General features: G+C 39.8%; 1 protein-coding gene across 1 annotated transcript; it reads left to right on the top strand.

Annotated features, from left to right (window-relative positions):
- Positions 1-311: 311 nt before the first annotated feature.
- On the top strand, positions 312-19,517 carry LOC6634670 (homeobox protein ARX; the record flags this gene model as incomplete). Its single annotated transcript, XM_032440545.2, has 6 exons — positions 312-1,587; positions 5,701-5,879; positions 7,770-7,877; positions 16,600-16,776; positions 16,842-16,947; positions 18,948-19,517. Coding segments are annotated over 6 exons (1,953 nt in total), but the record flags the coding sequence as incomplete, so codon positions are not given.
- Between the last annotated feature and the right edge of the window lie 1,400 nt (positions 19,518-20,917).

The following is a 20,917-nucleotide window of genomic DNA, read 5'->3' as shown; positions in this document are numbered from 1 at the left end:
TGTGTTAAGTGCGACGACAACGAAAGCAACAACAACAACAACAACATCAACAACAACAATAACAACAACGACAACTGAACGAAGCTTAGCTCAAGGCTGGCCAATTAAAGACAAGCGCACGCGGCGCCAAATTCAAAAAGTCATTCACAAACTGAACGAAGCTCAAGCTAACCTTTAAAAGGCAACTCAAGTCAATTGGCGCAAGGACGACGCAAGAGAAACAATAAAAAAGTAAAAAAAAAAAAAACAAGCAGAAAATAAAGCAAATTGAATCGAGCGTCGGTCAGCGCATTATTTTAATTTGCATTTAATTAAACGAATTTCATTTACGGAAACGTGCGCGTTCGCCGCGTTACAGCCTCCAGTTGGATTATTCAATAGATTTCTTCAAAACGTATATCGATACGCAGCGTTTTTACGCCGGCCACAAATTGGATTTCAAACATCAAAGTTGTGCCGGCGGCGCTGCTGGAGTGCTAGGAGTCGTCGGCAACACCAACAGCAGCAACACCAACACCCAGCAGCAACAGCAGCAACAGCAGCAACAGCAGCAGCAACAGCAGCAGCCGTTGCCAGCGAACGGTAGCAACAGCAGCCACGCCCACAGTCACGCACACGCCCTAGCGGCCGCGCACGCACACCAACTGCACGCGGTGCTGCCGTTGCAACAGCAACAGCAACAACAGCAGCAGCAACAGCTGCCGGCGGGCACAGCGCCACATCAGCAGCAACAACAACAACAACAGTTGCAGGCAACACAGCAGCAACAGCAGCAACAGCAACAACAACAGCAGCAGCAGCAGCAGCAGCAGCAGCTGTTAAACAGCAATAGCAGCAACAGCGTAGGCGTGGTCACGCCCACATTGTTAATAGGCAACGGACCAGGCTCGTCGGGAGCATGTCATACGATAGGCACATCAGCAGCCGCCGCCGCCGCCGCAGCTGCTGCGGCCGCTGCCAGCGCCGCATCGGCGTCCGTATCGGGCGTTACAGCGGCATCTGTGGCCAGCGGCACGTCCCTGCCGCACGTGGCGCCGCACAGTCTGGGGCTGAGTCCGCAATCGAGCGCCGATTCGCAGCAGTTCAACATATTTCCGGCCATATTTAGCCGGCAGCTGAACTTTTCGGCGGCCGGCGCTTGCGGCCAGGCGGCCAAGCTGAGCATGGACGAGCTGCGTCCGAATCTGGTCGGTGGCCTGCTCGGCCTGCAGCAGGGCCTGCTCGAGGATCATGCCAGCAGCATGCAGCACGCAGGCGGCGGCGGCGGTGGTGGCGGCGGCGGCGGCGGCGTACCGCAGGACACGAAATTTATGTCGTTCCAGGATAATCGCCTGATGGGCATCGGCGGCGCACACGAGAACCGCCTGCTCAGCTTGGCCACGTCCGTGCAGGATACACGCTCGCCGATCACCACGCTGGACAAGTCATCCTCCTCCTCGCTCAACCATCAGCGCAAATGCAGCAGCACGCCCGAGGACTTCAGCGCCCTCTACTCGGGCCTGCCCACGCCCGGCATGGACTCGTCCTCGCACCATCATACGCCGGCACATACGCCGCCCTCGCGCCTCTCCGATCACACCATATCAGGTAAGCACATTAGCCCTTTTGGCAGAGCTCTTAACCCATTGTCTCCTTTTGCTCTGGCCACGCGTCCGGGCCAAGGATTATCGCCTGCTGCTGACCCGACCCGACCCGACCCGACCCAATCCGACCCTCGCGCTTGCCCTTTTTGGCGCACATTTCAATCGGCTTAGCGCAATTGTTGTGACACCCAAAAGGCATTCAAATTACAAGAATACAAGAATACAGTAGAATAAAACTCAGCTGCGCCCAGAACACACATCCTTCCAGCAGGAGTGAATCCTTTGTATAGCCCAGCTTTGTGCTGCTGCGAATTTTCGATGAATATTGTTGATTCAATGCAACTTTTTCTCAAAACAAGTCTCGAAATACTCTCGACTCGAAAGTTACACGCCTCAATTCTGCTTCTTCTACTGCTTCTACTCTTTTCCCCCAGACAATATATTCAAAATGCGACCTTATGTAACTAAGTTGTTTATAGTCCGATCTGGTTGAAATTTTCGGCGCTTGATTATAGCATAAAAAAGTGTGTGGATGCCAAGGCGCAGGGCTATAGCTTACTTTAATTCGCTTAGGCCAATTCCTGGGCAAATAGTTGGAAGATATACAAAATCCAAATATTCCAAGTGTGTTTAGACTAAAAGAGAGTCAATTTGTCGATTTTGGTCTGCCTAGCACTTATAATTCTCGAATTGAACTTAAATAAATATATCTCAAAATCGATATTATAAAAATGCCAAGAATTATCGAAGAACAGGCCACATTTGATATGGAAGAATGTTAATATCAAATTTATAGTTTGAGTTGTCGTAGTATATCGAATATCAGGAATATATATAATATATGGATGGATGCAGAGCCTTTATAATTATAATAATATATATAGGAACAGTCCCATTCCCAGCAATGGTATATAAATCGCTTAATGATATTATATAGTATATAGGAATAATCAGTCTAAACTTATGACTATATAAATGATAAAATCAGAAGACCATTTATATGCCAATGTTGAGTTATGGTAAAAACTTTGTTATGAATATCTTGAGGCAACAAAAAGTTGCGCTGATAAGAGCTCCTTTTTTAAGCGATTCTTCCGATAAGAACTTTATGTTATAGAATTTTGATTTGAATACGAATTTGTCTATTGATTAGAAGCAAATTAATTTGGTTATTGCTGCGTTTAGTTATGTTCAATTTTAGCTAATTTTCTGAAGCTTACACAAAAGTTGCTTTACGAGCGTTTGTTCCAATTGGAACTTTATGATATAGAATATATAGTCTGTGATAATCGACCGACTTCGATGTATGCAAAAAAAATAATGAATGCTACTTTGTGCAGTTTTATTCGGAGAGCTTTTAAGCTGAAAATCCAAGAAGCTGATAGATAAATGAATGAACGAGATCAACCAGAATTTATATATATCATAAAGACTAGAAGGCAACTTCTCTCTATATCTTTTCTATCTGTCTGTCTATCTGTCTATATATCTTGTACTCCCGACGGCACATCAATGAAATCTTAAATAGAACTAAAAAAAAACTCTCATTCGATCGATCGGAGATATATCTTTTAGATGCCAGCCTTAAGACAAAGTTCTTTCGCCAACTATTTATTATGTACTGCTCTGAAAAATTCTCTAAATCGGCTGGAAATTGCAACAACTTGAATGTGAATGCTCAGAAAAGTTTGCGAGTGCCCAAGAGACCTTTAAATTAGACCTTAGAGGGAAAGCATGAAGGAAATAGTTTAATTCGAAAATGTTCTTATAATTAAGCTTCGATTCATGTTTCTGATATGAAACTAAAGAAAGAATTGCAAGAGTAGTATATTGTCTTAATTATTTAATCATAATAAAATAATTAACTAAATAAGTTTTTCAATATTCTCCGAGTTCTCAGTAGGTATTTTCAAAAGTCTTGATAGAAAGACTTCATATAGATTCTTCTTACAAAGTTGATTTGTACAGGAATAAAAATTGGGAGAATAAAATCTCACAGAAATATCTATTTAAATTGCTTTGAGTAAACTTGTTAAAAAAAAGTTCCGAAATAATATGCAATCCTAAGATCTTCAACTGCTTTAAACTAGATATATGAATTTGTATAGAATCAAATATTATGCATCAATTTCCAATATTTATCAATTATTTTATAAAAGACTACAAATTAGCAAGTGAGTTGCCGCTTTGATCTGGCAACGCTGACAAGAACGCGCTTATAATTCGCAATTGGTTAAGGCAAATGTTCTTTAAAGGCAACTCGAGAGTTTTTTTGAGGAGCATTAAGAACCAAGCTGGAGTACGGCAATTGATAGATATACAATATAGAGAATTCTCAATTGATTGCGGCATAAATCTTTAAAGGCAATTTCAGAGTTTTTTTTAAACAGAAAATTAGTTAAGCTTGAGCACAGTTTGCCCGCGCCTGTTATATAATAGAGTTTATTTGATTAAATGTTTGGAGGATCGCTTTTGAAAAAAGAGCACAAAAACGGAAATGTGCAAAACCGGACACGCGTTTAGCTATTTGACCTTGTTGGCCAGGCCCGACCGCAAGGTCAAGAGAGCAAAAGAGAGCAAAAGAGAGAGAGAGAGAGTGTGTGGAAGAGGGAGGCAAATGAGACTAGCTTAACATAAATAAATGGCACCTTTACGCCCACCTGTGGGCGGGGTCAATGGGGGCAAAATGGGTAGCGAGCGCTTTTGTGTGTTATTCAATTCAATTAGTGCGAACCGGCCCCAAAAATTTATACATAGTTTAAATTTTGTTAACGAGCTAAGCGCGCCAATTAAGCGCCAAGCTCGAAGCGGCGGCGGCGGCGGCGGCAACGGCAGGACAGAGGTCAGAGTTCAGAGGGCAGCGGCTCTGATGACTTCCTGCCAAGCTGTAGCTAAAGCTGTTTGCCCGCCCTCTGTTCCCTACTTGCGGCCAGCTTAGCTTGCGCTGCGCTTTGACCTTTGGCCGTGTAATTTGCCGCCTTTTGGCAGCAGCCAGGTGGCAGCCAGGTGGCCCGGCGAACGCCAGCTCGATTAATGTGGCAGAAATTTGCATAAATTATCCCATATTGCATATTCATGCGACCCGGCGACGTGACCCAAAACTCTGGACAAGGAGACGTCGTCGCGATGTCTTGTGGCCGCACTGCGGTCGCCATTCTTGTTGTTGTTGTTCGCCTGCTGCTCCTCCTTCGCCTCATCCTCCTCTTCCTCCTCGTTGTTGTTGTTGGGGCATAATTATGCAACATGCGGGCAATGGCAGAGTGGGCAGGATAATCGTTTGCCGCATATTAAACGCCAGCCGTAAACAGAAAACATTAAATTCGTGTTGCCTACTTTTCGCTTAAAATAAATTACCCGGCGGCGCCCGGCTCAATTAAATTCGGTGGAAAATACGCATAATACACACAGAAAAATGGAACGTATAGAAAAACTTGAATTATTCGTTTAAAAAAGTTTAATACTTTCGCTTTTTTGTTGTAGGCATAAACATTTTTGCGTGATTTGAGCCGGCGACTTCTCGCTTGCTGGTTCAACGCCAAAACATTTAGAGATTATAGCCCCATAGAGTTAATCAAATAAACCAGCATAAAAGGGAACAATTTTTGCTAGATTTGAACCAGCAACTTCTTAGCTTGTTGATCCTAAGTACAGAAATTTCCATACAGGCTTATAGGACAAATAAAATAAAATGGGATAAAAATAAAAAACATCAGCTCCATTTGAAACAGCATCTTCGAGCTATAAGAAATAAAAATTTCTGTTGAATTTGAACCAGCGACTTCTAGCGACATTTAGCCCACTCCAGATATGCAGGCTCATAAAGCAAATTAAATAAACATGCGTAAAAATGAAGATTTCGAGAGACGCAGACATTTATTGAGAATTCTTGATGAATTTGAACTTGATAACTTCTCACTCGTAGGTCCGACGCTCAGTGAACTTAAACTTACAACTTTGTTCGCAATTTAACCCCACTTGGAAGTTGAATTCTGTCGAAAACTCCGTCTTAGTGACCATGTCTGCTGACCTAGCGCTTACGGCCGATCGCCAAACAGTCGGGCAGTCTTTTTTAGTCTTTTATATATAGATAATAATTATGATTTATATTTTATTGCAGCCGAAGGTGCATTCAAGAAACTCAAACCGGAACCCAACAGCGGCCTGTCAACGGTTTCCGCCGGCATCACATCGCCCGGAAGTGGACTCTCCTCGCTGAGTCAGCATGCCGGGCATACCCCAACCACAGCATCCTGCCCAACGCCAGCCAGACGAAGACATCGAACCACATTCACACAGGTCAGTGCCAGGATATACACACATACATATGTATATACATTTTTATGGAGCTCATCTACATACATTAGGGGTATTCCCTGCTGCGCTCTCTCTCTCTCTCTCTCTCTCTCTCTCTCTCTCTTTATCGCTTTCTCTCTTTCTCACTCTCTGTCTACCCCAAACTCCATTTTGCTGCTGCACGTAGTGAGAAATTTTAATTAGATTTCGTGAAGGTTACGCTTGTAATTAAAACTTTGGCATTTTCCAAGTTAACGTCGAGCTAACAACAACAACAAGTATCTTCCCTCGGTTGTTGTTGTTCCTCGTCGCGTTACAGCCTAAACGAGGCGATATTTAATCATGATTAGAAATCTAATCAGCAGACGCGTTCAAAGTGCAACCAAGTGTTGCAAAACGTCCGCAGTAGTGCTGTAAACAATCCGTTTTTTTTTAATCTAAAGCGTTTCAAATTCAAACAACTTTTTTTATTATCAAACAGTTGCAGCAAAAACGAACAAAACAAACTTTTAGTTAATAAAACCTATTTTTTGAATAAAAATCTTTAACTTAACCTAATAAAAGCCAACCAAAGACATGTTGGACACAAACTAGTTGACAATTTCGTATAGAGCGCAAATTACGCGCGCGTCGGACTCTATTGTCCGATGCATATACATATTTGCAATACCGAAATCCTAGTTTATAGCTGCGAGACTGAATATCTGACAATTATAAGGTAACTAAGAGGTATTCAAAAGGCGAAATATTCCGGATCTATATAGATTATACAAGATTCATTAATAACGGGCTATGCCCAAAAAACGTTCATCTCAACATAAATATATATCGACATTGGTCGATGAAAAAAATAATAATAAGCTCTTGCCGCGCTTAGCATGAGAGTCTCCAGCTTTTGCATTGCTTTAATTAAAACCTATTAGCTGGCAAGTTTGTTTTCTTTTACCCTATTCTATATTTTTATTTGGCTTTTGGCGAACTTTCAATTTAATACATGTTTGTTTAGTTGACGGACCTCGAGCCAGCTGAACAAATAAGTCAAGTATCGAGTTTGTCTTTTCTCCAACTTCGATACAACGTGAAAGACATCACTTGTGATTATATATCAATACATACATTGCTTGAATCTCATAAATATGCATTCGATACATTCCTAAGAGATTATATGAACATTAAGCTAAAACCAGTATTCATAATTGTAGAAAATCAGCTTCATAAAGCGAAACTAAATAGGATATCAGATATTCAAACGTATATTAGCTTTAAGGTGTGACCATAGTTACTAGTTCCTAGCTATGGTCACACTTGAAAGCTAACATATGGTTATATGGCTGTGTAATTAACGATACTACAGCGCGTTTAGCTTCAGCTTGGCTCAAGCAATCGATAATTCGATAACTCTTAAGGCTAGCGACAGCTCAGCATAGACTGCTTTGACAGCCAACTAAGCTCCAGTTGCAGTCTGTCTCGGCTTAAGGCAGTATTAGTGTTTTTTCTTTTTCGTTTTTGGTTTCGCTGTTCACTTTTCAACACTGCTTTCTAATGGAAATTCGGTGTTGGCAGTTCTGAAACTTTTGACATGCCCCAAAGTAGGCAACACAATTTGCATTTCGACGCTGAAAGTGAGCAATGGGAATAGAAAATGTTCTGGCTATGTTCAGCGGATGGGGGCGTGGCACTGCCCAGCCCCTCCCCCCCTCACAACCTCAGCGACTGCCTTATTCAGCTGTGCCAAAATAAACAAGCAGCAAAAAGTCACGAATATTTAAAAAAAAAAAAAACAAAATTAAATAGTAAGACAGAGAGAGAGAGAGAGAGCGTGAGCGAGAGTATTTGCGCGAGTGCAGCTTATATAACAACAAATTAGCCTAATTAAAATCCGCTTAATTTCAGGAACAATTAGCTGAACTGGAAGCTGCATTCGCCAAATCGCATTACCCGGATATTTACTGTCGCGAGGAGCTGGCGCGCACGACAAAGCTAAACGAGGCCCGAATACAAGTGAGTACCAAAAATACCCTAGAAATATGTAACTAAACGAGTGTGCACGACCGCGTCACGGCCCGCAAATATGGAAATTGTATTCAGAAATAACTTTTGAGCTTTTCATCTTATTGAAGATGGGGTTTTATTGTGCGTATTTACCAAAGATCAAGGGTATTCCCTTTAAAGTGTCAATTTTGGGCAGATATTTAAATGTGATACTTATCGCTTTTCGTTAGGTTCATCGATAGACATAACGAAACTTTATCTGAGAGCCCACATTTCAAGTCAAATAAAAATAATATAGATGTAGCTACTTAGAAGTCTTGTGTTTGTCGCTCTATCAAGCCAGCTGATCAGGAGTTACGAGGATTGAATTGCTGCTGAGTCGATAGCCAAAGTTATCGAAAAAAGTCAACTTTGCTTTCTTCTCAAATCGATGCATAAAGTTTTCGATAAAAGCAACCTAGCCGATGATCGATATGTATCGATACATAAAGTTAACGACAAAAAGTGCAAACACATGCTATGTTATATAAAATCTGAATCTATAAATTCGATGCGTTTAACAAGATTGAAAGCTGAAAATCTGAATGTATCGATATATAAAGTTATCGGCCTAGATTGTAAACTGAAAATCGATATGTATCGATACATAAAGTACTCGAAAAAAACGGAAGAATATACTGTGTTCCAAATATGTACAAGAAGTCTTTGAGAAATCAAAAACTAAAAACCGATAAGTATCGATGGGTCAAGTTATCGACACAAAAGTAAACGTGTGCTGTGTTCGATACACAAAAAGTCTCTTTAAAGCTGGAAGCTGCTATTGATACGTATCTTTTTATAAAGTAAGCGAGAAGAATGTTTACAAAAATGCCTCCAAATTGAAAGCGTTTTTCGTATAAGCTCTAAATCGATATGTATCGTTTGATAAAGTTATCGAGCTGCGCTGACAGGGGCTGATTTGCTATTTATTGCAACAGTTGTTCAACTGAATTGGTCTTTGAGCAGACGCATTCGCATCCAGCGTAGGCAATTTGTGCACTGATGCGATTTAGGGCCAACCACCAAACCCCACCCCTCCCCCCGCACCCAACTCCGCTCGCCCATCCTTTTTAGCCGACAATCCGCCGATGATCTCGGTTAGACGATTAGTGCGCGATTATTCCAATTGAATGCTTCGCTTTTGGGTGTCGCTCTAAAGTGCTCTCCGGGCGACACGATAGACCAGGCCAGCCTAGTCGAACAAGCCGACCCCCGGGGCACATGTGTGTGTATGTGTGTGTGCCTTCGCCTCCCGCCCCCACGCCACGTCCCTGCCCCTGGCCCCGCCCCTGTCTGCGCTGCGACTCTGTTGCGCTTTCAAGTGCGCCGCGGTAATAATTAATTTATAGTTTTTATCATGACTCGCGAAACAAGTGAGTGCAGCGGGTGGTGTCGCCGACTTCGCTGTGGTTAGGGTTGCCGGCTAGGGTTGTCGAGCTCTATACAACACCGACCCTCCCACTCTCCCATCTATATGGCAGGGCTAAAAGTGGTGCTGAGAGCGCATTTCATTTTGCCATTTGAGGTGTAGAATTACATGTCACAAAGGCGGCTAAAAATCACAGATTTTACCAGCAAGATTCCCTAGCTGAAAGAGTCCTGGCTAAGTGGAGCACACACACACACACACACAACCACACACACACACACACACATGCCTGGCTGGCTGCCAGCTAACTATGAGTGCATTTTTAGCCATAGCTTATTCATGAAGCGGCGTTAAAGTTGTAGAAGTGCGAGAGTTTGGGCAATTTTAGTGTTGTAAAACGTTTGAGAAAAAGGCTTTTTAGGCCCACAACACATTCCAAATGTGTTTGAAGAGGCAGAAGACAGCAGCTCCAACCAAATAGACTTTATACTAAGTACATTTACAATAATGTGAAAATTCAAATAAACTTTTAAAAGTCAAAAGTCAACATACAGTGTTGTAAAGGAATTGTAGTACAAGCAGTATATAAGAAGTTGGTCACTCTAAAAGTAGAAGAGGAAATCGGCAAATTAGAAAATAAAGAAGTTTACAATATTCAATATTCAATATCATAAAGAACAGACTGTGAACAGCCAAGTTAAATAATACTGCTTTATCCATATATGATCAGGTTCAGAAGCGAAGAGGAAGCACAGCTCAAAGCTCTACTCATAATTCTAGTCTAAAGCTGAAAGATAGCTAACACAGCCTGAACAGCTTTTGCTTTGCATTTGCTTGAAGCTCTTTAAAGTGCTTTCAAGCGAGAGCTCTAGAGAATTGTGCGCGGCAAGGGACAATGCATATGTATCTATATATGGCTTGATCTGATAATTATGTGCGCAGAACAAACAACTGATTGAAATGTTAACAATCTAAATCTGAAACGGATGAGGGGATGAGGGGGTGAGGGCTTGCGGGTTGCGGGTATCTTAAAACTAATGCCGAATCAGGACATTTGTTGGCGATCAAATGACAGGCAAATGCCGGGCTATTAGCACAGCATAAACCATATTTTTCTACAAATGTTCAAATATTTACACACGCCAACCCTTGTCTCGCGGACTCGAACCAGCGACCGCAACCCTCTAATAATATAGAAGAGCAAGAGGGAGAGAGAGTGAGACAGGTTTTCCTTTTGCCGTTGGTAATTTGACGAGTGCGCTTACAACTTGACTCTGGCACTCACTTAACAACAGCAACAACAGCAACAACAACAACAACAACAACAATTTGTGAGTTGCTGTTGACGAAATTTGTCGTGTAGAAATTTTATTGCAAATTCGTTGCCCAGGGGCGTCTGAAAAGGCGTTGCCAGCCACATCTGCTTGGAAAATCGCATACCCCAAAAAAAACAAAAAAAAAATATCTCTCACATATTCATTTTTGCTGCTCAACTCAAATTCGAATTTGTCATAGCCCAATTAGAGTTTTTGTGGCCTACTGCTTGCAATTGGAAGAACTGAAAAACTAGTTAAGCTAGCTTTAAAGTTAGCTGGAAAAAAGCTAAAAGGCTTCAGCTCTGTAGAAATTAGGGTTTTTATGCTACACATCAAATCTATACCGATTGTTCCTATGACAACTATATCATATAGCAGCTGTTCCTTGATGATATGAATTTAAGATAAGATACGATGAGATAAAGATAAAGATAAGGACAAGCGTCCTCTAGTCGGGTGTTGCCCTAAAAGGTAGCCCTTAGCTTTCTTCGACACGTACAAAATAAAAGCAGAAGAAAAGAAGATGCCTCTGTAGATAAGTAAGAAGAGAGAAGCTCGCTCGTAAATGCTGAGTTTAATAAAAAACGACGGCAACTATATGATATAGTTTTCCGATCTGTTAAGCATAAAGATATCTTGCTAAAGAATAAAGTGCTTCATACTAGAGTTTATACAAGAATCTACTTTTCGCGTGTTCCTATATGATATAACAATATGCCATAGTGGCCCGATCCGATAAAAGGAAGTGCCAGCAACAGCTAAAGATAGATGAATGTAAAGTTTCAAGATGATATCCATAAAACTGAGAGACTAGTTCGCATAGAAATGGACAGACGAACAGACAGACATGTCTATTGATGCTGATCTAGAATATATGTATATACTTTTATATATGTATATACTTTTACCGCATGGAATCGAAGTCTTCTCCTTCTAAGCGTTGCACGTTCCACGACCCTCACACTCTACACTCTTCATAATAAATGTAATTGTGCTTGCTCTTCGCTTCTGACCCTGATCATATATGGATAAAACAGTCCCATTTAACTTGGCTGTTCACAGTCCGATCTTTATGATATTCGCAGGGCTTTAAGTTGGCCTACAAAAGTGCGTAGATACCAAAGTGCAAGGCTTTAACTCCTGAATTGAGTTCTCTACAATGCAAAGCCTCAATTCGAGGAGTTTTTCCTCTTCTTCGCCAGCTTAGCTTAGAAAAGCAGATCTCAAAATCGATATAATCGAAGTAAAGAGATTATTTATGCCGAATTTCGAGTCTCTGTCACAGACAGAGATGCCTCAGCTCGACAAGCTGATCAGGAATATATATATTTATATATATATATATATATATATATATATATATATATATATATATAAATATATATATTCCTGATATATATATATGTGTGTGTGCATAGCTAATGGGATTGCAGATGCCGCCTTCTGTCTGTTAATTGGATTTGCAGAAAAACATTGTGCTTTTTTGCTTGCCCAATTTCAATTGGGCTCGGGCACAGAAACGTATTAACATTCATGCATTTTGCCAATAATCGAATTATGAAGGCCCGATAAAAACGTTTTATATGCAAGCGATATAATAGGGCATGCGTGTAAACAAAAGCTTTAGGGGTGTACAATGGGGGGGGAGGGGGGGCAGGCTGGCTCATAATACAATGAACAATAGCTGGGCAAAGTAAACAAAATGAGGGCCAACAGAATGAAAGAAAGAAAGAAAAAAAAACAGTCTCATCTCGAATGTCTGTTTATCGGTTTCATTTTTTTTTTTTTTTTTGTATTTTTGTTATCGTTTAATCGATTCGGCATTGTTTCACGCGAATTCAAATGGGAAATATGAAGCGTGACTTTTGCTAAAACAAAACAAAGAAGTAAAATAAAACACAATTTGCTGCAAACTGGTTTTTTTTTCAGGATATGTTTATAAAACAAAAGCTACTTTTTATCAGCTGCAAAGCGAATTAAATGCATTTCAGCTCGTTTCGCCAATTACAGTAATATATATTCAGAGACAGAAAGAGTGAAAGAGGGGGGGCATCGCGCCAATAAGTAGGCAATAAATATAATCAATTCGAGTTCTTGAAACATTTCCAATTGGAGAACAATATTTAAGAGTTAAGCAAGAGCAAGGCATGCTTTAACTGCTTGAGAATTACAAGCGACAATTGATATTCTATCTGCTGCACTTCGAATGGGTATTGAATAAAAGACACATAAAGAAGTTTTTATTGCGAAAACTGTAAAAAAAAAAGACTTTAAAGAGTTTTTATTTAGCATTCTAGACATACGGAACAATTCTGTCAAAGGCAGAAATGGATATAGGAAAGAACTAGAACGAATTTCGAATACTCTTGTAGACATGAGGCTTACGGATTTGCAGATATCTTGCGATAGTTGTGCAGCTCTTTATGAGCTCATTTTGTTCGAGATTTCTGAGCAATTCGAGAAGTTTTCTATATATTAAAGCGTTTCACTCTATCGAACCTTATCATGTAGTATGCTGACTTGTGTTACTTATGTGTTAGAAGTCGAAAGAGTTATTTGCATCAACTGAAGAACTTTAGACAAATCCTGTTTGCAACCAATTCTTACTATGACAACGATATGATATGTGGTGTTCCATTTCTTACGGAGTCTTGTAACTAGGCAAAATTTCAGATAGGCAAAAAATCAGATTGGGAGATCGGGAATATATATGTTGTGTCTCAGCAATTTCTTATGATCAGGAATATATATATATATATACCTTATAAAGTCGCAGATGTCTTCTTCTGTGTCTGTGGCTAAATATGCTCAACAATTGCCACTGATCGAAAATATATATGTATGCAGTATATACGCAGCCATTCCTGCTGATCAAGAATATATATATATTCCAGTTATGGGCGCGTCTGCTCTCTCTCTCTCTCTCTTTCTCTCTTAAGCAGAGTATACGAAGCGTGTCTGATTTATGCCTCAAAACAAACCGTTTTTAATGCCAGCTCAAGTGAAATGGATTCCAATTGGACTCCAATTGGCATGCGCTTATTTATGAACTCTTAATATTTTGCATGCGTGCATCATTTTTGTTTTTTTCTTCTGGCTATAGTAGATAACAATTTGTGATTGCAGTTTGGTTTAGATGCCGTTTTGTAGGTCAACGCACCGCAGACATTGCCAAAAGTTCAGCTAACTTTGAAGCAACAACAACAACAACGAGAACAACAACAACAACAAGAATAAAACCTAAACGTTGTTGAATTGAAAAAACCAAAAAACACACAAAACATTGCACTGAACGTTATGCGGGTCAAAATTTGATTAAATGTTGAAAGTAAATTCAATTTGAATACGTTTAATTTTCATATTTCCGTCGCGGCAACAACAACAACATGTGTGTGCGTGTGTGTGTGTGTGTGTGTGTGTGTGCATGGTTATTTGTAGTTATAATTTACATTTATCTAATTATTTAGATTAGCCACAGAAATGAAAGCCATCGAAAAGATGTCAAAACGGCGCTAAATAAATTTGGTTCTATGCTTAAAAAAAAAAAAAAACAGGAACTCTTTTTTGAATAACTTTTGCATAGCTAATTAGAGTATAAAGCAAAAGCTCAACCATAAATTGCTCATAACACAGTCTCAATTATCTCAAACTAAGCTGCAAACAACTTTATTCAATACTTTCTTGCACGAAGGTGTAGCTGATACGAAGAAAAAAAACAATTTTAACACAGTTTTCAATGAGTCTCAATATCTTGAAATAGTTGAAAAACATTTTGCATCAAGCGGCAATGGTAAAAAATAAATAAAGACAATTTTTTTAGTAAGCCTCAAGATGCTAAAAAAAAAAGAACTTAAGCCAGTTTTGATTAAATCTGATTGGTACAAAAAATATGAAAACCCTTTTTTTTAAGTTGGCAAAAATGGTTTAAAACATTTTTTTTATAAGCCTCAAGATGGTACACAAAATAAAGAGAAGCGAATTCAGAGAGAAGAGAAGACGGTTAACAAAAATAAGAATAACAATAAATAAGAATGGTAAAAAAAAAATAATAATATATTCTTACTAAGCTTCAAGATGGTAACAAAATTTAAAAATGTTAAGAAGAACTTTTTGCTAAAAAATTTAGAAACATTTTTTTTAGGCCTCAATTTGTTAAAAAAAAATTTTCTTTTTTTTTTGCTTAGCCTCAAGTTATAAAAAAATTAAAAAGAGCTTTTACCAAAACTTGTTGATAAGAAAAAATGTAAAAACATTTATTTTAATAGTCCTCACAGTTCAAATTGTCAATTCAATTCAAGTTCAATTTGTCTTATCTTTTATCTAAGGAAAATTGTAGTATTTTCTTAAGACAAATTCATTTTTCATATTGGAATGCAAATACTGTATAAAACAGAGCTTCAAATTTGTGCATGAAAAAAAACGTAAAATAAGTAAAGAAATAAGAATCTAAGCCTAAAATATTAGGCATATATATATATATATATATATATATATAGGGTATAGCAAAGTTCTGCGCTCGATTTTACAATTTATTGTTTCCTTTTCTTTCCTTTTTTTTACATCCATTTTTATTTTTGCCATTTTATTTTTGTGTATGTGCATCTATTTGTATGGCTGTGTGTGTGTGTGTGTGTGCCATCAAATGGATCCTTAATTGAGTTACTCCGCCCACACACACACACACACACACACACACACACACACACACACGCATACACACACGCACACTAGCTTACCAGACAGACAGTCGGACCAGTTTCAACCCTCCAACAAACAGCTCGGGCTCATGGTTAAGAGCATTTTTTACACGCACACATACATACGCAAGCACACAAGCACACACACACACACACACACACACACACACACACACACAATTACACACATATACACACATACATGCTGGGCTGGCATTTTTATGCTGGCAGCCAACCAAATGAAACCGAACGAGCCATCAAGTGGGCACACAAAACAACCCCCAAAGCGGGTGAGGGCAGGGCGGGGGCAAGCTGCCAGGCAGGCAAGCAGGCAGGCAGTCAGGCAGGCGGGCAGTCAGGCAAGCTTGTATTTTTCATTAAAACCAACACACACACACACACTCACACACATAGTCATGGACAAAGATAATAATAATGATAAAATAAATACAAGAAAAATGCCAAAGACGTCCGAGAAGACGTCAGGCACAAGCCCAACAACAACAAAAACAACAAAAACAGCAACAACCGTTCGCAACCACCATCTACACACACACACACACACACACATACACATACTGACAGCCGTCCCCTACCCCGTCAAGTTGTCTGGGCCCGCCATTACAGGCGCTACGTTTCGTCTTGTAAGCAACTCAAAGCAAGCTGAGCGCAGCTTTCAAAATGTCGGAAATTTTTACACAAACCAACTCAGCAACCCCCCGCCCGGCCCTCGCTCCCCCTTCGCCGCACTTGTTGTCTATGCTGGGGCGCGGGCTTTCATCTTGGCAATTTCTTTTCGCCCTCCTACCTCTCCAGCCATCTGTCTTACCCAGTCGCAATCGTGAGGACCATCTTTAATAATGTCTAAGCAGAACCCAACCAACCTCGCACTCTCCCCCCTCCTCGCACTCCTCCCACTCCCTTGTCCGCCTTGCGCGCTTGCAAACAGCGTCGTCAACTTATTTTCAATTTCAATTTTGTAGATTTTTTCACTCATAAGACGACGACAGACGACGCCCCCAGTCTTAGGCGTGTGCTGGTAAGGGGTAGGGCAGGGGGGGGCTTTGCCATGTTGTTGCCTTTTTGCCATCATCCGCTTTTCATTTTATTTTCGTTTTATTTTTTTTTTTCTGCACTCTGTTTTCTGCCGCTTCCTGCGCACAGCGTTGCCCAAGTGCTGCGGCAGGCGTTTGGTTAATTTCGAAAACAACTTAAAGGTCCGGCAACGCTTTAATTGCATTCTTCCATTTCTCTTGGTTTTTTTTTTTTTGGTGCCATTCTCAAACAATTTGCTGTTGCCTTTGTTGCAGGTTTGGTTTCAGAATCGACGCGCCAAATACCGCAAGCAGGAGAAGCAGCTGCAAAAGGCATTGGCACCATCTGTGATCCCGTCGTGCAATGGCATGATGCGGAACATTCAAGGCTATAGCGTGTCCCGCGGCTATCAGCCGTATCCACACCACAACACCATGAACCGTTATCCCCAGGTAAGGCAGACGCACACACGCACACACGCACACGCACACACTCTTAACTTATTTAACCCTTGCAGGATCTGTTCCAAATGGGCGCCTCCTCCTATCCGGGCATGACGCAGCCATTTTCAATGGCGCACAGCACGAATATGGGCTCCGTGGGCGTGCGCCAGGACTCGATGGGTAAGTTTGACAACAACAACAACAACAACGACAACAAGAAGAGCAGCAACAACAACAACAACAACAGCTATCGATAGTAACTCGAATTGGCAGGCATTACTCACGTTTGTCTTTTCACTTTCTTGCTTCTTCTTTGCTTTGCACTTGTTCTCTTGCGTTCTTTATCGCGCTGCGTCAACGTCCTGGCCCGTCGCTGGTCGCCAACTAATTAAAAACGTTTCACAACTGTTTTGGCCTTTTTTAGGTGCTCGCACCGATCGCCCGCTGGCAGCTTTCACTTACGCGCGCGTCTCTCATTTTCTTGAGCTTTGGCTCTCTCGGCTTTAGCTTGGCTTGAGCATGCGCACTGAGCCTCGCGCCGCGACAAGATCGCGCGCGCGCCAATCTGCGCTGTGACGTCACAGTTCTTTAATTGGTTGCCACCTTTTGTTTTCCATGTGCAATTACAAATTGTGGCCATATTTTTTTTTTTTTTTTTGGAAATTGATTCCATCTCTCTCTCTCTTTCAAATGGTTGCCACTTTTTAAAAAAAAACGGTCATGTTTTTTTTGAAAATTATTCCATCACTCTCTCAACTAATATCGCTTCTTTGATTTGTTTAGCTTGTGTTTCGAATCTTTGAATACGGGAGAACGTGAAAAAAGCTGCGTTTACCTTCGTTAATTTCAATAATGCCCACAAAGAGTCGCAAAAGCTTAGCGCTCTCTCCCTCTCTCGCTCTTGCTCTCTCCCTCTTCTGAAGAAGCATTGCGCTTCGAGTAGAATTATATTTAAGGAATATTACAAATTATACCAGAGAGTCCTTCAAGTTAGCGAATTACATTGATGACAAATTGAAACTTCATGGGAAAACCTCATAGATTGATATTATTATTTAAACAATTAGCTGGTAAATAAATCAATTATGAATATTATGGCAAATAGTAAGCAAATTTTCCGTTCGAATGCGGCTCCATTAATCCGAGTCGTTTGTCTGAGGTTCGATTTTTTGTTTATTGAACGCATACTGAAAGACGCCGTCGCGCCGTCAGCCCGAGCGAGGGAGAGCGAGAGGTAGAGCGGGGCGGGGCGGGGCGCGGTAGGGGAGAAGGTGTTTCAAATGGAGCCATAAACAAAACCGAAAGATAAGCGTAAATACGGGAGTATTATTGATATATTAGACATATATAATACTTGTATTTATATGCGCACATGTCGAATGAGGGGGGAATTGAGGCGTTGACTACCTAACCGGATATTATGAGAGAGAGAGAGAGAGAGCGAGGGGGGGGGAGTGGGGGAGAGTGGGGATTAAGCAAGGCGACGACGAATCAGCAAATGAATTTCCGGCCAAGCACATTTCAAGGAGCCCAACAAAAAAGAAGAAGAAGCAAGCAAGCAAAAATAAGTCAAGACAAATTTCTCAAGTCGCATGTCCAGTTAGGCGAACATCCTGTGTCCCGTGTCCCGTGTCCCGTGTCCTGTTGCCCATTTTTCGTTTACGCAGCGGAAATCTTAAATAATCATGAATATGCATAAGGAGCTGTTGATTCAATCGACACCAGAGCTAATCTCTAATCGAATACATTATACCCTTCAAGCTGGTTAAAAGCGGGTATAATGTATTTGTGCAAACGTATGTAACAGGCAGAAGGGAACATCTTCGAAGCCATAAAGTATATATATTCTTGATCAGCATCAGCAGTCGAGTCGCCATGTCCGTCTGTCTGTCCTATACGAGCTAGAGACTTGATATCGATATCGATTAATCGATAAAAATCGATATCGAAAATGTGTTTTATTTTGAGCAATTTCTGTAAATATTCAGAGCTAGAGTCACCAAACTTGACAAGTAGCTACTAGAATAGTAGAGATATTTGAATTTGGTGTTGGTTGAAAATGAGTTTAGGGTATGCCCTAGTCGGGAGCACCCGATTAGAACCTCTTAGTTGTTTTATTTGCTGCTCGTTTTGGCCATTTCTCCATTTTACTCGATTTGTCTGCTTTATGCATTTCGCAGGCATGTCACCGGAGGACGAATGGTATAACAAAAGCCTATCCGCATTGCGCATGAACAGCTCGCATCATCCGAACTTATCGGCGCCGATGCTTCAATATCAAACATAATCAAAAACCTTTGACGACTTCTTTTAAAAGATCGCAATTCCAATTTTTTTGCCATTGGATTGCGATCATTTAAGAGCGAGTGCGTCAAATGGGCAACAGCTATACATATATATATATATATATACATCGACATATATATATATATATGTTTATATATATATCGTATATCGTATATCGTATATATATAGAATATATTGAGTAGCACTTAAATACGTATGTAGAGTATATGCATATAGTTAGGCATAGCTATAAATCTCTGTCTGTATGTACTTAGAACTATTTCATCTCAAGTAGCTGTGTGCGTGCGAGTGTGTGTGTGTGTGTGCGTGTGTGTGTGCGAGTGTGTGTGTGTGTGCTCAAATACCTAAGCTATTGAATGTCGTACTCTAATTTATGTGGGCGTAACGTATACCCAAACCCATATATATATATATATATACAATGTACTTGTAAGACTTGTTGATATTTTGTCTGTGTATTCAATATATATATATTTTTTTTTTTTTTTTTTTTAGTGGGTTTTTTCATAAGCCCTGAAAAAATAAACAAATCGTACTTAAGCATATTGTAATAGGCAACTAGTCGTAGTTACTAAGCGAAATTGTGTATTGAGATTTTAGCGTGACATTATAATTAAAAAAAAAAAAAAGAAACAAACAAAAAAGGAAAATGCATAAGAAAATGGAAAAGCAAAGAAAAATGAAATTATTGTATCATATGCATAAGCACATAACCTATGTATACTACACAATATATAAATCAGTTTGCGATGGCGCGCTTAGCATAAGACAGATTGTTAATAACGAATTAAACTACAGCTACATGACACTCGCTACTCGTCACTCGTCACTCGCCACTCGCCACTCGCTACTCGTCACAACTAATGCATTCAATCACACAGTCTCGAATATAACGAGTCTCGGCTCAGTCTTACAGTCTCCCAGATGAAACGAGTTGCGGTTCACTCGCTACTCGCTACTTGCTACTCGTCACTAGCTTATCAAGCCACAGTTTCTTTTAAATTCAAACCACAAGTAACGAGTCCTAATTGTGCTACAAAATCACACTCGCCACTCGTCACTCGTTACTTACTAATTAAGCGCAAAAAACAAAACAAAAACCAATACCAAAAAAAAAAAAAATACACCCAAAGCGTACACGTCGTTCGAACTATTTAAACTTGTGTAAACTAATTGTAAGTGGATTTTTTTTAGCTAAGCAATGCATAAACCGAAGTTAAATTTAATAATTAATTCTAAACGAAAACTAAACCAAAACCAAAATGCAAAATGCGAAACGATCGATGCAACAACTACAACCAAAATACAACTACAAAAAAAAAACTAAAAAAAAACAAAAAAAAAAAAACAAAAAAACCAAAAAATATAATAAAGTACATAAACTATATATATTTAAATACGAAAACAAAACGAAATGAAAACCAAAAACATGTTTAACAAATTATGCCAAACAACAGCAAAATGAAACATAAATAAAACTAATAAAAAAAAAAAAAAAGAAAAAATGTTTTTGATAAGTTTAAAATCTTGATATTATCTAATTGTTTTTGCTTATATTCTATTTATGTATATTATATTTATATAGCTTCCATTTAAATCAAAAACTGTATGTGTAGAAGTCGTTGGTTCAATTTACTCGTTGAACCAGTGCCTTCCCTTGGTTCCATTTCGTCCACAGCAATGCACAAAGTTTATGTTTCAAACCCAAGTTTCTTTTATATTCTCAAATTCTGTTTATTTTAAATATTCATGAATGAATGAAAAATCGCGCTTAAATATAATATTTGCTTTGGTGTATTTGAAAAAGCCCTTCGTTAGTTTTTCAACAGTTTTCATTTTAAGT

This window comes from Drosophila virilis, chromosome X (genome assembly GCF_030788295.1).
Source record: "Drosophila virilis strain 15010-1051.87 chromosome X, Dvir_AGI_RSII-ME, whole genome shotgun sequence".
Taxonomy (NCBI): Eukaryota; Metazoa; Arthropoda; class Insecta; order Diptera; family Drosophilidae; genus Drosophila; species Drosophila virilis.
Note: the sequence above shows the minus strand (reverse complement) of the source record. Positions and strands in the feature narration are given on the sequence as shown.